A 17,808-nucleotide genomic window follows, 5' to 3' on the forward strand; every position below is an offset into this window, starting at 1 on the left:
GTTGGGGGGAGGCTATGAGTGGAGGCAGGGGCCCGTGTGGCGCGAGCCGGGCACCCGCAAAGTGGTACCAAGGACACAAAGAAGAGGGAGGTGGACAAGCGGTGAGGAAAGACAGAGACCAAAAGGGGCATGTGACAGAATGAGTATGTGGGACACGTATGGGGTAAAGTCTTCCGACGGCCACACTGAGACAGTAAAATTAATTTTAAGTATATATTTTTTATGTTTTTTATTTATTTCTAGGAGAGAGAGAGAGAGACAGCATGAGCAGGGGAGGGTCAGAGAGAGAGGGAGTCACAGACTGAAACAGACTCCAGGCTCTGAGCTGGCAGTCAGCACAGAGCCCGACGCGGGGCTCGAACCCACGAACCGCGAGATCATGACCTAAGCGAAAGTCGGACGCTTAACCGACTAAGCCACACAGGCGCCCCTGGGTAAAATTAATTGTAGTGCTAGTTGATTTAACGGAGTATTATCATGTGAACACGTAAGTAGCCTGTTGAGATATCTCATGTTCCTCTCTTCTTGAACTGGGTCTTGGAGATTCCGGACACTGGCCACGTGCGGGGACACATGCCCCCAGTGCTGACGGCCTCTGACGGTCTAGGACCAGCAGAGCTGGGGGCCTGGTTTTGGGCCGAGCGCCGTCTGGGTGTCACCTAAACATTGCCCCCTAGTCTTCTCCCCCTCTGGCCGGCAAGGATAACACCACCACCCCTGCATACAGACGAAGAAATGGAGATTCAGAGCGGGTGAAGCACGTGTCCCGGGACCCAGGGCCAGGGAGTCGCAGTGGGGGGACCCGAACCCTGCTTCGCCGGCTGAAGCGCAGGCTGGGGACCCTCTGGGGGCTCACCCGGAGGAGACAGGAGAGGCTGACGCAGGGGTGTGGGGGCCACACAGCCCTGGCTGGGTTCCCAGGTGTGGGGGGCCGTTTGGTTTGGGGGTGTCCTGGGTGGACCACTTTACACAGGTCAAGGGTACAGATGCCTGGACGGGACTGGCCGAGGTCTTCCGTCTCCGTGGACTCCATCTCTGGGCCACGAACCGGCCACTTCCTGCCACATGAGCACCAAGCAAAGGCAGGAGCCCCGCTCTCCCCACCCACGGTTCTTCCCTTTTGTGCATCGCATGTTGCCGCTGGCAAGTCACCTCCTGAACAAGTCAGCGTAATCCGCGTTAGAGATTTGCTCTGCCGTATAGTCACCTTTTGTAATTTTCTCTAATTCCTCAAGATGCAGTTCTACTTTGGAACAAATCAATGCAGCTTCACGTCTTGTTTTTGCCGTATGAAAACTGTCATAAATATCACACCCGTGACTAGCCGCAAGCTCTGTATTAGGAACCTCCTATTTTTCCCTTTATAGCTTCAAACAGACTTTTGGCCTTTGCTTATACAGGCATTTAGGCTGAGCTGCACGGGGTTTTGGGCTGACGTAGCAAGAATCTGGACAGTGACAAAACCTGAACGCGGGGCACCTGAGTCACGACCGTCACCGCCCTCCCCTCCCCCAGCACGCCAAGCAGCCCGGCTGCACTGCCGTGCCTCACCACGCACTGCTGTGCCCGCGTCCCGAACATCGGCCTGGGGCTCGAGGACTGGTCAGGGGGAGCCTAGGACTTAAGACCTCGTCAGTGAGGGAGTCTGGGAGCGAGGTCAAGTCATCGAGTAAGGGACCGAAGACCTAGTCATCGTGCACACCGCAGAGTTGACAACTAGTCATCCTGTGAGCTAGGGGCCCACGGTGCGCCCTAGTCACTGTGTGCGCCCTAGACCCACAGACTCACTCATCAGGGTGTGAGCCGAGGGCGTGAGGACTAGTCACCGGGCAGGTCTGGGATTCAAGGACGATGTCCCTGTGAGGCTGGGTTGGGTCGGGTGAGGCCGCGTTCCCTGGGAGCGTTCCTAGTTCAAGATCACCCACGCGGTCAGGAAGGACAGAATATGCGGCCTTAAGGCCTACTCTCTGGAGGGAGGAGGGCTCCCACAAGCCGGGAGCGGCACCGAGGAGGGCTGCCGCACCTGAGACAAGTGTCCCCTCCTATCTCAGGTCGGCGCCGCCACCCTGCCTACCAGCCCCCAAGACGTCGGGTGGGAAGTTCGCTGAGGGCCCTGCAGGCAGAGCACGTGAGCGGCAGTCATCCGTGGGTCCCAGAGCTAAAAGCAAGATACGTGCTCTTTCCACAACGCTCCGCAAATCCGACCAGGCGCGTCTCGAAATCGTGGAGGTGTGTGTCATAAAAACTACCTTGTCATCTAAGGTGTGACCACCTTTTCAGTCCTTTTATTGAAACAATCTGTTTCGAATCCGCACTTAGCCATGCCCACCTGTCTGAGGTAGGAATTAATTCACCTGACCCAAGGAGAGCGTGTAAAAGCTGAAGGAGGGGACGGCGACGTCACAGCGGTGCCCCGGCTCTGACTCCCGACAGAGCCTGACGGCACGCGTGGTGACAGTGCGCACGGAGCGGTGCCAGCAGTCAGGGCTAATGACCCCAGAGGCGACTGCTATTAGCCAATTCACTAATTAGGGGCCTGTTTGTAGAGCTAATGGGAAGGGTAATCATTTGTTAGCTTAAGTAAAACTCCCGGGCATTCCTGACAACTGTCATCATGGAAAAGTCTGGAAGGCAACTCATCTATCCCTGTGAAACGCAAAGAAAGCAGCTAGGAAGCCAGAGTCATCTTCGACGACACAAAAGTGAACATACCCTCCTTAAGGAATGTGCTGGTGGGAATTTCCTGCTTTGGCTCCTAATAGATCTTTTTTAGCAGTAAATAAATATGCGTATGTACAGACACAGGCACATTTCCACGTTTGCATTCCAGTGGTCTGATTTCTGCGGGTTCACTCCAATTCCCTCACGCTTTGCGCCTGGGGAAACAGCCACCGCCGATGCCACTGACGGGAGAATAGCTCTGGAATTCCAACACAGAATGTAGCAATCTGCTTAGGGGCTGTGGGAGAGTAGGAGGCAGAGAGCACGTGTGATACCGTGCATGTGAGTGAGCGTGCGACTGTGTCTAAGGTGTGTGTGTGCGCATGTGTGTAAGCATGGCCACGTATGACTGTTACGCGGGTGCGTGTGTCAGCATGTATGCGAGTGAGTTTGAGCGTGTGTGTGCGGGGACATGCATGAGTTAATGTGTCAGCATGGATGTGAGCGAGTGTGTGTGCAAGCATGTTAGCATGTGCGTGTGTGGGCACATGAGTGTGTCAGCACAGATGTGAGCGAGCATGTGTGTAGGAAGAGGGAGTATTTTGATACTACGGTCAGTTTTACTTGGCTTGTGTGTTACAGATCAATACAACAGTTATTTTCTATTTTTCTAAAAGATGATTTTATTCACTTTTTAAAAAGCATGGACTGGGGTGCCTGGGTGGCTCAGTCGGTTGAGCGTCCTACTTTGGCTCAGGTCATGATCTCATGGTTCACAGGTTCGATTCCTGCATCAGGCTCTGTGCCGACAGCTCAGAGCCTGGAACTGCTTTAGCTTCTGTGTCTCCCTCTCTCTGCCCCTCCCCTGCTCATGCTGTCTCTATCTGACTCTCAAAAATAAACAAAAAACATTAAAAAAAAAACTTAAAAAAAATAAAAAGCATGGACTGTGAATAAAGCATATTATTATTCTTGGGGGTATTTTAGGGACAGCCTAACCCAGTGTCTAGGATTTAAGGAACATTTAGCTCACAAATGTGGGGCCTGGAAGAATGGACTCTCCTCAGCTGCTATCACCGCGAGGAGAAAATGGCCTTGGCCTCCCCAGTTCCCTGGCGCGTTGCCCTGGCCCCCAAACCAGAGATGCCAAGAAGTGACGTGCATTAGGCGCACGGAAGGAGGCTGCACCTGGGGGTGTGGCACAAATTCTGGAGGGGCCTGTAGAGGTTGTGGGTCCCCCCTACGTCCTGCCACAGATGAGGAACGGAGGCCCGGCCCAGGAGGCATCTTCTCGGGGTCACGGGTGCACCCACTAGATGGCACCCGTGTGAACCTAGCCTCCTGCCGGCGTCTGGCCTGACACCCTGCTTCCCCGGCAGTCACCTAGGTGCTGACCCTTCCCACCCAGACGGCGCTCCTGTCAGCGGTGGTGAATGGCGACTCTTCAAACAGGGGGCCCTGGCTCCCCAGGGGGCAGGAGCCCCGTAACCGTGGCTGCGGAGTTAGGGCCCAGACGGGCAGCAAGTCACGGCCAAAGTGGCTCTGCGTGCGGTCCTGCCCCAGGTCAAGGGCTGTGCGTGCCCGCCTGCGGCGGCCGGACGCCACCCGGGCACAGGGCCTCCGGCGTGGCGGCATGAAGTCCCGTGCCCACCCGAAGAGCCCATGCCAGGCCCGCGGCCTCAGAGTGCCGTGACCCCCCCCCCCCGCCCCCCGGCAGGGCCGCTGGCACTACAGGCTCTCCTGCCCCAGGCCTGGCCCTGTGAGAGGGTCCAGGCGGGGGGAGGGCTCCTGGCTCTGGGACAAGGGCCACTGGAGCAACTCAGAAGCGGGGACGGATCTGCTGGCGTCCCCTGGGGGCTCCCCTGCAGGAAGGATTAATCTGCTGGCGGCGGTACACGCACTTCGGCGGTGTGCCTCAGCTGCAGGGCTCATACGAGTCGTCGGGGCGCTGGTTTAAAATGCGGCTTCTGGGGCGCCTGGGTGGCTTAGTCGGTTAAGCGTCCGACTTTCGCTTAGGTCATGATCTCGCGGTTCGTGGGTTCGAGCCCCGCGTCGGGCTCTGTGCTGACTGCCAGCTCAGAGCCTGGAGCCTGTTTCAGTCTGTGACTCCCTCTTTCTCTGACCCTCCCCTGTTCACGCTGTCTCTCTCTCTCCTAGAAATAAATAAAAATAAAAAAAAATAAAAAAATAAAATAAAATAAAATAAAATGCGGCTTCCGGGGCCCCGGGCGGCATCCCACCGGCTCGGAGGCACCTGACGCACGGCCGGCCACAGCCTCCGACGACGGACGGCTCGTCAGCGCGGCACACCTGTGGGGCGCCGTGTCCCCAGGGCCGCGGACGGGCTCTGCGGACAGAAGGGTCCGGCGAAGGCCCCCGAGCCACTCCCTGCCCTGGGCCACAGCCAGAGCACCCTGGGGCCTCTGTCATCCTCTGAGCACGCGCCTCCGCGGCCCCGAGCTCTGGGTCCCTGCAGGGAAACACCCATGCACCCGGGCCCTGCTCCTTCCTCACCCGACACCCTCGTGCAGGTGAGCCAGGCCGGGCCCGATTCCTCAGCACACAAACAGGGCAAGAGCGTCTCCCGGTGCCAGGCAGGGGGCAGCGCTCTGGGAGCCCGCAGAGTCACATCCTTCCCAGGGTGGTCTGTTCCAGCCCCTCCCTCCCAGTGCGGAGAAGCCCAGGGGCTGGGAAGCCGGTGCTGACCAGATCCTCTTTCTTCTGGTCTTTAGCTTGGAGGACTGCAGGGAATGGGAGCTCTGAGGGCCCTGGGGGCGGGAACGAGGTTGGGGACGGGGTGGGGGGTGGGGTGGGGGGGGTGGCAGGTGGCGCAACCATAAGAAGAAAGGAGAGCATGGGGCGTGTGTACCCGAAATGTTCTGGGGGACGTGGGGGACGGACGGAGGGGCCCTTCTAACCAAAGTTCCCTTGATATGCAGGCTCAGGGCAGCCCCAGAGTGGCCATAAGGGCCACTCAAGTGAGGTGCACGTGCCCCTGTGACCTCCTAAAGGACCCCGATACGAGTAGACCTCCGTGCACCTGCCTACCTACCCAAGGCCCGAGCAGGGCTGACAGAGAGAGCAGGGGGCAGCTCTGGGAAAAAAAAGCCAACTCAGTAAGTGGGCCCAAAGGGAGTGGAAAGGCGCATTTAGAATCCTCACCTCCATAAGCAAAACCTCGAACTGGGTTAAGCAAAAAGGGCATTCATTTGCTGCCTCTAGGAAGTGGGGAATCCCAGGGGGACTTCACGGGGGCAGAGGGCATTTCCCTGGGAAGGGGCAGATGGGGCTTTAGGCCAGCAGGGGCGAGGGCCGGCAGATCCACGTGTTTCCCTGTGCCCTTCTCCCTGGAGACCTGCCCCGTGCAGCAAGAATGGAGCCTGCTGCCCAGGGCTTCCTGATGACAAGGTGCCCCAGTCTGGGCAGAGGAGACTAACCGGGCGGCAGGAGAGGGTACAGTGAGGGGCGGGACCGGGTGGGAAGAGGTGTCTGCTGTGGGCTGAGCTTGTCTTGCTTCCAAAGGAGGGGAAGCCATGGAGGATCGCGGGAAAGAAGGAAGGAGCAGGGACGGACAGAGGTCTGCTTCATCAGTCGTCACAACGGCCCCGTGGGCTCTCTGGACGGTCGCCGTAAAGAGGGGGCTACACTGTAAAGGGGGGACTACTGGCCGAGCTCAACCACCAGTGAGAAGTGTCACCAGGATTTAATTCAGGCCTCTCTGCTTCAAAGCCCCCTTTTCTCATTCCCCGCCGCCTCCCAGGAGAGAGAACAGGCCCGAGCGAAAAAGTACAGTCTTCCGGGCGGGAAGGCGCCTGGCAAGGACCCAGCTCCTCTCCACGCCTGGACCAAGAGAACCTGAGGTCTGGGCCACCAGGCTACCGTGGTGACCTTACAGGACCCTGGAGAATGAGGGACACTGCAACGCTGGAAAGGAAGAGTCTTCTGTTTCGTGGTTTTCAAACCCGGTGCATTCTGTAAAACGGAGGCGAGCCCAGAGAAGATTCTAGAACAGCACAGTAAAGAAGCTGGTCCCCGAGCGCTTAGAAAATGGCAAGGTGATCTGTAGGAGCAGACAAGACAGTCCGAAACTTATCATTCCATGCTCTCTTCTCTGCCCTGTAAGAGGGATCCCAGCTGGGACACCGAGGCCGTACAGTGGCGTGCCAGCCCCAGCCTCGGCCCACGTGGGTCAGTCTGGCGGTGAGGGAGGAGTCAGGTGGGCTGGGTCCCAGGAACTCTTAGGAACTGGCTGAATCCCTGGACCCACACGGACGAGGTCAGCTCTGAAGGAGGATTTCTAACGGCCTTGTGTCTTGACCCTTGCACAACTTCACGTTTTCAACAGTGGCTTAGCCAAAGAGAAGACTCAGCAAGTTTATGGAAGACAGAGTTAGGCGGGATGATGACTATGTCAGATGACAGAATCCATCTATCCAAATAATCACCGTATAGGCTAGACTAAATCTACCCAAAGTGAAGTTTACTCGCGATAAAGAGGAGTTCTTGAGCCCAAGTCCAGAGCACTCAGTAACTGCACATGGACAGAGGTTGCCGGAAGCTTCGTAAGCAGCTCGGTGAGGCCCGGCTAGCAGGGCAGCGGAGAATCAAGTGACTATGGAGCAGCCCAGCGACGGTACCGGGGGCAGAGCCCAGTTTCCAGACAAAGACGGGGAGGGCAGCGCTGGACCCGGGCTGGTCAGCCTGCTCTGGCTCCCGGGCCTGCTGCTAACAGGGGCACAGCCAGGCATGCGCCTCATTGGGTGGTTTCCAGAATTAGGCATTAGTGCTAGAAGGACAGAGCTGAAGGAGAAGGGAAGTGGGAAGGGGGAGGGACGTAAAAGTCCCCTTTGAAGGTCGGTAGGGCCGGCACGTTCTAGAAAGTCCCAGGGACGGAGCCAGGAAGCTCCCCAGACACACCACTTCTCTCACCGCCAGGCCCATGACAGGAACCGGAAGCTTAGCGCAGACAGGTGCTGACAGCGGAGCTCATCTTCCAGGGCCGGGAGAAGCCCTGGTCAAGCACCCCAGGAAGGGGCCGCCTGTGTCTGGGCCTGGATTGCATGACCCTGAGGCCTGTGGGTACACGGATGCCACCAGGCAGCTTGACTCGGAGCCTCATCTCATCTGTGCGGGGGGGGGAGTGGGGGGGTGACAGAGGGAGTGACAGTTGGAACACTTTAGAGTGGGGTCCTCGGTGTCACGGCCCAGGGCAGATGCCCCCAACTTCCCAGAGAGATTGGACGCTACGGAGAAGGCTGGGAAGCACGGGTCTCAGCTCCCTTGGATCTGACTGTACCAGAAACAGGCCCTTTTTGTACAGCAAAACCAGCAACCAACGGCCAAGGTCAAGCTGGGCCTCAAGGGGTCCACTCCAGCCTGGGTCTGTAGCAGTGGGGTGAGTAGGAGTGAAGGCCAGCCACACCACACAACCACTTCTCTGAAGGTGACCCTTCAGGGCAGCCCTCCTGCTGGGGTGTGCGGGGTCAGAGAGTCTGGGCCGCTCAGAGCCTGCGTCACCCCTGCCACAGGCTTCCTTCCTACGTCCGGCCTGCAGGCTGTCGGGACCTTGAAACCTAACCTCCCAAGACACCAGCCTCCACTAAACTTTACGGTCCGTTAAAATGGGTAGGCTTTTATAGGGTGCTGCTGAAAACTAAATCCTTCTGGAACATTCCGGGAGACGGTATCCAGCCTCTGCCAGCCTCCACCACGGTGGGTCTTGCCGGCAGCCTCCTGTGCAGCCCAGAGCCCTGTGGCTTGAGGAAGGAGGGGCAGTGTGGTTGACAGCGATCAAATCTCAGGGGAATTCTTTACTTCTGCTACCGTGTCACTACTTGACAATTTCCTGCCCCCGTGTCAGGGCTCCCTCCTTGGGTGCAAGGAGAGCAAGGTGGGTGCCATCCTGCCCAGGCCCATCCTCGAGCGAGACAGGAAGGCCCTGCTTCCAATGAGGCGGCTCCTCCCGAGGCGGAAGTGACCATGAAGAAAGCCAAGCAAAAGCCTTCTCTTAAGAACGTGAATGGGGAGGCAGCAATACTAGAAAAAAGAAATCTAATGACAAGAATACTAAGCCCTAACCTCTTTGCCGACTTAAAACACACACACACACACAACGATTCCTCTACTGTAATAACATTTAATCCCCAGAAGCTAATCTAAATGTAACACTCCAAAGAAAACAAAAGTGGCTCAAAGAAAAAGAGCCCAGCCAGGCCTCGGGGAAGGCGGGCTTATTCCCAAGGCGAGTCTGCTAATAGGGCTGGGAATGAAATGTCATTTTGTCTTTGTCGAGGGAGGGGATTAACAAAGTGTCGGCTCTAAGTCCAGTTTCCTGTCATGGATCTCTGAGCAGTAAGAAAGCAGCGAGCGGAGGCCGGCTGCCCCTGGAGGCTGCCCTCCCTGGGGGCCGCGGCTACTGTTCGGAGCCCGCCCGCCGAGTGCCCAGGAACTGGCTCTGGGAGCTTCAAACCCAACAGGACCATTGCTGACCTGCACCCGTCCCCCCCCCCCCACGCCCCATGGCTCTCGGACAGGCTCCCCCGCCCCTCTCTGCTCTGGTGCTGGGGTAGCAAGGGAGCCCCTCCCCTGCCTGCAGCCCTGGAGATGGTGAGCCAACCGCCAGGGTGCCCATGCTCACGCCCAGCCCTGGTCAGGAGCCTCCCTGCCTCTCATCCACTCCCGCCTGGCACTCGGAGTCTCCTGGGGAGCAACTGCACCCACCCCGCGCCCGGTGATCTGCGTGGCCCCTTGACCTGCTCCAGTGTCAGTCGGTCCCTGATCCTCTGTCCAGATGTCCCAGTCGCCTTGGCCACGCTGCCCCTTGTACCCTCCTCACAGCGCTCCATAGAACCGTCTACCTCTACGGCCGACTGCATGGCTGTCTCGCTGCCCCGAGCGCGGGAACCCTCCCCTGGCTCTCGGTGGCGCCCTGGCCGTGCCCGTGCGGGGCCCTCGGCACGTGTCTGCTGAGCGGGTGAGTCACCCTGGCTGGTGGCGCTGCAGCGCCTTCCTCGGCGGGCTTCCTGTCTCCCCCTCAACACCACTGCCGTTTCATCTCGCAGACGCTGCCAGTTATCTTTCTGAAACGCAAATCCGATCATATCAATTCCCCACTTAAAAGCTTTTTTATGGCTTGCCGCTGCTGTAGGGTGAATTCCAAATTCCTTCGTACGCCCGGAAGACCCTGCACATCCGGACCAGCCCGCCCCTGCAGCTGCGCCCGGGCCTCGTCCCCGGCCCCTCGGCATCTGCTTCTCCCCCTTGGCCAATGCCCTGCCTGCCTCTAGCACCCCGTGGGGGAGGGTCCCGCTCTGAGCCCACTCACACCGACCCGGACCGCAGCGCACAAACCTGAAGCCCTCTGCGCTCCGGCAGGATTAACTGCTCCGTCGCCTCTGCTCCCCGGGTGCTAGATTCACAGAGCGCCGTAGCAGTTATCGTTCGTTACGGCGGCTTTCCACGCGCTCAGTGTACACCGAGGGCTCCAGTACTGGGCTCAAGTACCAGGCACTCAGTATACTCCGAGGGCTCTAGTACTGGGCTCAAGTACCGGGCACTCAGTATACACCGAGGGCTCAAGTACTAGGCTCAAGTACTAGGCACTAAGAGTACACCGAGGGCTCAAGTACTAGGCACTCAGTATACACCGAGGGCTCAAGTACTGGGCACTCAGTATACACTGAGGGCTCAAGTACTGGGCTCAAGTACTAGGCACTCAGTATAAACCAAGGGGTCAAGTGCTGGGCACTCAGTATACACCGAGGGCTCAAGTACTGGGCCCCGGGGATACAAAGAGGAAGAAACCAGGTTCTTGCCGCAAAAAGTGCATAGTCTAGTAGGACACAATGCTTGAACACAGAAGTGTCTGACGATTCTCCCAGGGGCCCCCAGGTTCCACGGGGCACATCAGAGATGCAGCTAACTGATCTGGGGGGGCAGGCGGCAAGCAGAGGGTGTCTGTGCTCTCTGCGGAGGCGAGGCCCCCATTTCATCTGTCCTGCACGCCGTGGCCAGTACCAGCCTCACTGGAAGCCGCAGATCACCACCACCGAATCCTCACTCTAAAGAGAAGCAATTATAAAAATTCTCACAACCAGCGGTTACGGGCAAGTATAACTAGGCCCTCCCCGATTGCCTCCTGTGGGTGGTGGCCCACAGAACCAGAGCAGGGGCCACGGAATGAGTCACTAGAAGTGGGGGTGGCCGCCCTGGCCTAAGAGAGGTCGAGAGCAAACCACGAGGAAACTCCCGCGGAGAAACCCGGTGGCCGGCTGACTTCCAGCCAGGAGAGGTTGAGACAGGACGATGAGACAGAAGTGACCCTTCTGTTGTCTGTGAACAGACAGGGAAGGGGCTGCTCTGGGTTGAGAGCAAGACTTGCTTTTCCTTAACCGTCTCCAGAGGAAGATAAAAGCTGTACAGCTTCCTTCCCTCAATCATTATGTAATCATCACTCACCGCAAGTCAGGAAGTCCTTCCCTAGATCTAACTTAAATTTAAGTTGTAGTTCAAAGCTCTAGACCTGGTACCAGTCAGTGTCTCCTTCCCAGAGGAATACAGGTGCGCCCTCTGGCCAGGCTTCTCCCTCCCTGCCCTTTGCCTTCTCCGCCCCGCAAGCACTGTGGCCTACGCCCTCCGGGGCCTCCCCAGGCATCTCTGCAGCAGGTGATTCCTCGCCGGTGCCCAGTGCTCGAGGGTTTATGTGACACGGAGAACGCACAGCTGATTCCCTACGTTCCCTTTGCTCGGTACCATTTCAGCTTTGTCCCGCATCGAAACTTTGGCTACACCTGCCAGCAAAGCCACACTGCCTTCCTCAGGAGTCACTGTCGTCATCTCCCTGCTAACGGGTGGGAAGGCACATCAGCCCAAACCAGGCCAGCAGCGCCGGCAGGACCCGAGGCGGGCGGCTGAGCCCTCACGAACAGAGCGATGGACGCCTGGAAGGGAACGAGCCCGCTTTCCCCTGGACCCCTGGCTTCCCAGGAGCGGGGGTGCTGACCCCAGGGTCCCGGCACATCCATTCTGGCTTCACCCAGGATGGTAGCTCATCTCCACCTCATCTGTCACAGGTCACATGAGATTTCTTAACAGGAGCCACAGCTAAGGACACTTGAAACCACACATCTACTCCAACAGCCTCAGTCTTTGATGGAGGGGAAGTTCAAGGAAAGGGTACCAGGCAAGTTAGAGGCCCAGCCCTGATCAGAAGACAACATACACATATACGCACGCGCACATACACACTCATACTCATACTCACACTCTATATTCTTATTAGTTTTTAATTACACAAGTTGCACATAAGCATATATATATGTGTGTGTGTGTATATATATATGTTTTTTTTTTTAAAGGACTAAAAACATAGCAGATATAACTAGTCCCCTTTGGCCCTTTCATAACACCGAACGCCCTCGAACTGCCCAGGAGTAGCTGCTGCTTCCTGTTTGGAGCGTATCCTCTCAGACTTTCTTCTCTACCCTCCCCCCGCCCTCCCCCGGTGGCACGTCCCTGCCGAGGAGAGAGCGTGCCAGCGTGTGTGCGTCGAGGGCACACACACAGTGGACACAACCCGTGTTTCAGCCGGCGAGCTCTCACAAGCACCCCTGCTAGCACCCACGGTGCCCGGTCATCCTGCACCACCGCTTGCTCTTCCGGCCACGAAGAGCATGCTTGTCCACTGCCCCAGTCACGGCAGCGGGGCTGCTTCCAGTCTGTCACCTCCGGGCCCGGGGCTGCTCGTGCACACGCACAAGGGTCTCCGTGGGCCATGACCCCCAAGGAGAGCTGGGGACCCCGGCGTCTCCCCTCCTTCGCGGTTCCAGACCCAGACGGCCGCTGGTCGCCCCTGTGCCGAGGGGCTGCACCCCCATTGGCTGCTGCACTCCAGTCTCTCTCTCACTGAAATGTGAGTTTCTATCCAGTAATACCTACTGTTTATTGAGTACTTATTATGTGCTCAACAAATTGTCTCACGATGCCCTCAAAACAACCTCCAGCAGCCAGGGACACGTGTCTCAGAGCACTGACGTCATCTGATGCAGCCCACACACCGGGCAGCGTGGCTGGGAAGGCACTCACCCCTGTGACCTCAAGCCCTGCCCTAGGCGGGCCCCCCACACCCCCACCCCAACACGGGGCCCTGCGGCACACGAAGAAGCCTCCGCAGAGAAGGTGCTTAGACAGCCAACTATGTGATTTAAATCCCAGCCCCCAAGTCTATCCTGTGGGCACCAGCTCTTCCTCCCACCCCACACGTGCTTGGTGAGTGTCTATCAAATTCAGTCCTGGGCCGGGTGCTGGGGATGCGGAGAAAAGTACGATTCTGGACGGACCTCTGGGGGAAGTACACCATAAACAGAAGAGTTGCTTATGGGGGATATTTTGAAAAGTGAGCCTCATCTGCAAGGAGAAAAGAGGGGGCACTCTAAACAGGAAAGAGGGTCTATAAGGATAACTCCCTAGATTCTGCCTTCTGAAATCAGGAGCCAGCAGTCTCTCACTGGGAAACTCAGTCTTCCGAAGTCACCAGATCCCAGGGTGGCAAAGAAGTTCACCGTGAATGCCAATCCGGAAGAGGTGATACCTGCGGCCAGTCTTGAACTCGGCTCAGGGAGGGGCTGCCGGAATCCTCTGGTGACGTCTGCCAGGGGCAAGGATGGGGCGCAGGCAGGAAGCTCCGGGGTGAAGCCACTGAGGCTCTCCACTGAGGCTCTCTGAAGGTGGCCCACCCACGCTTCCAGAACCAGCCCAGGGCATTGGCCGTATGCAGCACCACCCCTGTTGAGGAATTGCCTCCGCAGGCATCTTTCTCTTGCTTCAAAGGAGGCAGAACTCTGCCCGACACTGGAATGGGAGCAAGTGCCTGCAAAGAGCCCAGGGGAGGGAGGGACACACACACACACACACACACACACACACACACACACACACACACACTCACTCACACAGAGGAATTTACAGCACCAGCCCTGGGGGAAGTCAGTGAATCAGCTAATCAGCAAGCAGAATCAGCAAGCAGCTAATCCCCTTGTCCTGCAAATTCCTGAGAAGGAAGTACCTCTGGAGAGTAGAAAAGAGCTAGACTCATAGGGGCCCGCATCAAATCCCGCTCTGGCACCACTGGCTGGGAGTCCTTGGGCACTTCTGTGCAGCCTCACAGTTTGTTGACAAACAGGCACCATCAATTTCCCTGCTTTACTGACCGGCACACTGGGCCTGAGAGGTAAGCTGACTCAGTTTCCAGAACTGCAGCTTGGGGCAAGAATGGCATCTGCCCTAAGAACCTGTGAAGAGCAGACCCTGGGGGCTGTGTAAGTGCGCAGCTGAGTAGCTGCGTGCAGGTTTTTAAAGAAATGTAGTAACTGAACTTTGATCTGTTAAATGAACAACTAACTGCCTGTTGATTCCTTAGCCTCTCAAAGAGCCACGTGCCCCAGGGTAAACCACGTACCACATGTAAAGTTCTGAACGGAAAATGCTCCTTTCAAAAAGTTACGCGAGGTAAGAGAAGTGAGAGAGAGACACACAGCTTTTGAGATCAGCCTGATGTGAACATTATCGAGATGAATTAAGATAGAATGCGATCTCATTTGGGGTTCAAATAAGTAACTGTTGTTTTAATAGGTAATCGATCTGTCATTAGGTCACTAAGTAGAGCACCTGAGGATATACCAGCTCAGGTGAGCCCAACCCCTCCCCCACAGGCTATCTGATAAGCCCTGACTTCCAGGTGAGGGGGAGCCCTCCCTTGCTGGGCCCCAGCAAGTCTCCGTGTCCCCATGTCCACATTAATCAGACCTCTCGGGATCAAAGTCCTTACAGCCCAATGACTCAGTTTCCGGAAACAGTTAATAACCTTCTTCCTTCAACTCAATTGTCCTGACTCTTTGAGAGGGGGCCAGCGGGGGATGGTACCCGTTTCCTGACAGGGAGCCGTCGAGACAGGCTCTGAAGGAATCCCACGGGAAGGGGACTGAAGGCTGTCATAAAAAGTAGATGTGACACAATAAATGCAAGATGTCCCCTGGGGTCTTCACCTCGTCCTTCAGAGGATACAAACAGCTCTGCCCAAGGTGCTGGTGTGAGGTAGAGGGGCGTGCGCGTGTGCCTGTGTGTGTGTGCGCATGCAAACACACTTCGGGTACTTATTTCTACCCCAACGATAGCATCTTCCAGACCAAGAGCGTCCAGACCGTGAGCACCAGCCTGGCCAGCGACACTGCTCTGCACGGACGCTCTGACAGGCACCTTCGGAGGCATGCGGCAGGCCGAGCGGGCGCAGGGCAGTCTGGCGGGCCCGAGGCAGGTGGGGAGGGCCACCCGTGCCCTGGGTGCCTGATGCTCTAACCACTGCTGGGTTGACTTTGCTTTATGACTCTTTCCTCGAGCTGGCGTGGCCGCTGGCAAACAAATCATCCCTCAAGAGTTAAGTCAGGATGTGTGCTCCCGTCTATAGTGGAGCAGCTTGGGGAAGAGCTACGCTCCACTCTGAGGGAGAAATTTTAAAAACTGAAATTAAATAAAACCCGTTAAGGGGCGCTTGGGTGGCTCAGTCAGGTGAGCATCCGACACTTGATTTTGGCTCAGGTCAGGATATCGGGGTGTGAGATCGAGCCCCGTGGCAGGCTCTATGTACACTGAGCACGGAGCCTGCTTAAGAGGCTCGCTCTCCCCTGCCCCCACCCCGCATCTCTCCCTCTGTCCCTCTCCCCTGCTTGCACACACTCTCCAAAATAAAAAAAATAAATCTGTTTAAGGCATCCGAGGAGCAAGACAAAGAAAGCGGTGAGGGCCAAGATCACGAAGGGGCGGGAACTGCAGAGAGGCAAGCGCTTGTTCCTGGAGCCACTGGTCCCCACTGAGTTCTTGGCAATTCTTGGTGCAGGAAGAGAGGCTGAAAGTTGAGCAAACAGCTTCAGCTAAAGTGCAGAGAAGCCAGCTTCTGGCAACCTCACGGGACTGTAGACAGACAACATTCCCTTGGAGTTCAAGGCTGCCAAGGCAGCTAGGCCTCGAGGGACCAGCGAAGGGAGCTAACCTACAGTGAACCAACATGGTGATTTTCCTCTTTTAAGACATTTGTCACATTCTTGAGCTTCTCAAAGGCAAGAGGCTAAGGAGCCAAGTAAAAGCTACTAAAAGGCAAAGTGGAATCTTCAGAAGTCTCACAGAGCTGAGGGAGCACTTTGAGGGGCTCAGAGCTCACCAACAAAGGAGGTGAAGCGGAGCCCTGGGAAGCCATGCCCTAGGAAGAAGGTACATCAGAAGTAGCCTGAGCTTCACCAAAACTGCGGCAAGCCTCGGGTCAGCCCGGTCCCTCAGGTGGCCGCCAGTGACGATACACTCCAGAGCCTCTGTAGCCCCGGCACAATGCCTGGCATTCGATCAAGAATTACCAGACACACAAACAAATAGGACCAAGAGGGTTTTTAAAAAAGGCAATAGAAACAGACCCTCAGATGACTTCAAAATAACTACATCTAATAGGTTCAAGAAAACAGACGGCAAAACCCAGAATCTCATCAGAGACTGGGAAAAAAAAAATCTATTTGAACTTCTAGAATTGAAAAAAATGCATTAATCGAAATTCAGAATTCAATAAACAGGTGTAAAAGAGACTTGACACATTAAAAAAATTAGTGAAGTGACAGATCAACAGAAAAAAACTCAGGTGACAACATGAACATTTTACAGAATTGATGAAAAACAGAAAAAACAAACAAACATGTAACTTACATTCCAGAAAGGAAGAAAGATAAAACAGGGCAGAGTCTTGTTTGAAGAGATAATGGCTGAGAAATTTCTAAAACCAAAGGACATGAAACCCCAACACATGAACCCCAAGCAGGAAAAAAGCAAGAAAACTGACTCCTTAGGCACATGATAGTCAAGCTGCTAAAAAACTAAAGACAAAGGAAAGCTAAAAGTTGAGGAAAAAAAGAGGTAATGAGCATATCAATAGCTGACTTCTCCAGGAAAAAACAGGTATCCAATCAGAATGTAAAGATAATTTGACGGGCCACAAGAAAGGATTGCTATATTCTTTAAACTGAAATATATTTCCAATCAAAAATAGAGGATTTATAATCAGCCATACTATACAAGAAGAAATATTATAGAAGTTTTGTATTTAGAAGGAACGGGATCTCAGAAAGAAACCATAAATCCATAAATCGGTAACGATACAGAAAACCTGAACACGACTGCCTAACTTAACCTGACAAACACAGACTACTACACTCATTGGGGGAACACACATTCTTTTCAAATGTACACAGAAGGCTTCCAAAAATAGATCATGTACATGGTCACAAAGCAAGGTCCAAAAATTTTAGAGGATTTACAGCATGTTCTGTGCCCATAGAATTAACCTGAAAATCAATTATTAAGAAAATAACGAGAGGGGCACCTGGCTGGCTCAGTTGGTACAACATATGACGCTTGATTTCGGAGTCATCAGTTTGAGCCCCAGGTGGGGGTAGAGATTCCTTAATAAATAAAAGTGTTTTGGGGGAAAAATGTAACTAGAAGACTACCGAATATCTGAAAATTAAGCAATACCTTTTGAAATAACCCATGAGTTGAAGAAGAAATTAGAATAAAACTTAGAAAGTTTTTGAACTGAATAAGGACAATGCACTATATCAAAACTTCAGGGTGTAACTATAGAGAAGTCAATACCTTAAGTGAACATATTCACAGAGAAAGAAAGCTGACCCGGTGCTTCATTGCTTTTAGGATACAAGTGAAATCTCTAACAGGTTACAAAGTCCTGTGTGGTCTGGCCTCTCCTGACTGCTTAGAGTTCATTCTAGTCTGTCTCTTCTCATTCATTCCTCTCTACTCACACTGGCCTTTCAATTCGTTGAATATGCTAAATTACTCTCTACCCCAGGGCCTTTGCACATGCCAAGCCTTCTGTCTGAAGTATTCTTTTTCCCCTTCCTTTCTCTGACCAAAGCCCTCTCATAGTGCAGGAGTCCATTTAAAAGTCACTTCCTCTGAAAAGACTTCCCAACCGTACGAAGTCTGTGTTAGGGTCCTCAGACACATGCTTTTTAATTCAAACATTTTCTTTCATGGCTCATTACTAGAATAAATCATTGCTTGGGCAATTGCTTTTTGTGCAATTAATTTAAAAAT

The 17,808-nt window shown here is 55.0% G+C and overlaps 1 protein-coding gene across 1 annotated transcript in view; it reads right to left on the reverse strand.

Annotated features, from left to right (window-relative positions):
• Positions 1-11,251: 11,251 nt before the first annotated feature.
• CHCHD6 (coiled-coil-helix-coiled-coil-helix domain containing 6) overlaps positions 11,252-17,808 on the reverse strand; it is a 196,842-nt gene continuing 190,285 nt past the window's right edge. Inside the window, exon 7 of the mRNA XM_039218532.1 lies at positions 11,252-11,302. Within this exon, the coding sequence (XP_039074463.1) occupies positions 11,287-11,302 (16 nt within the window). The 3' untranslated portion in view covers positions 11,252-11,286. The remainder of the gene's footprint in view (positions 11,303-17,808) is intronic.

The sequence above is a fragment of the Hyaena hyaena genome, unplaced genomic scaffold, assembly GCF_003009895.1.
Source record: "Hyaena hyaena isolate Hyena2069 unplaced genomic scaffold, ASM300989v1 scaffold_775, whole genome shotgun sequence".
NCBI classification, from domain to species: domain Eukaryota; kingdom Metazoa; phylum Chordata; class Mammalia; order Carnivora; family Hyaenidae; genus Hyaena; species Hyaena hyaena.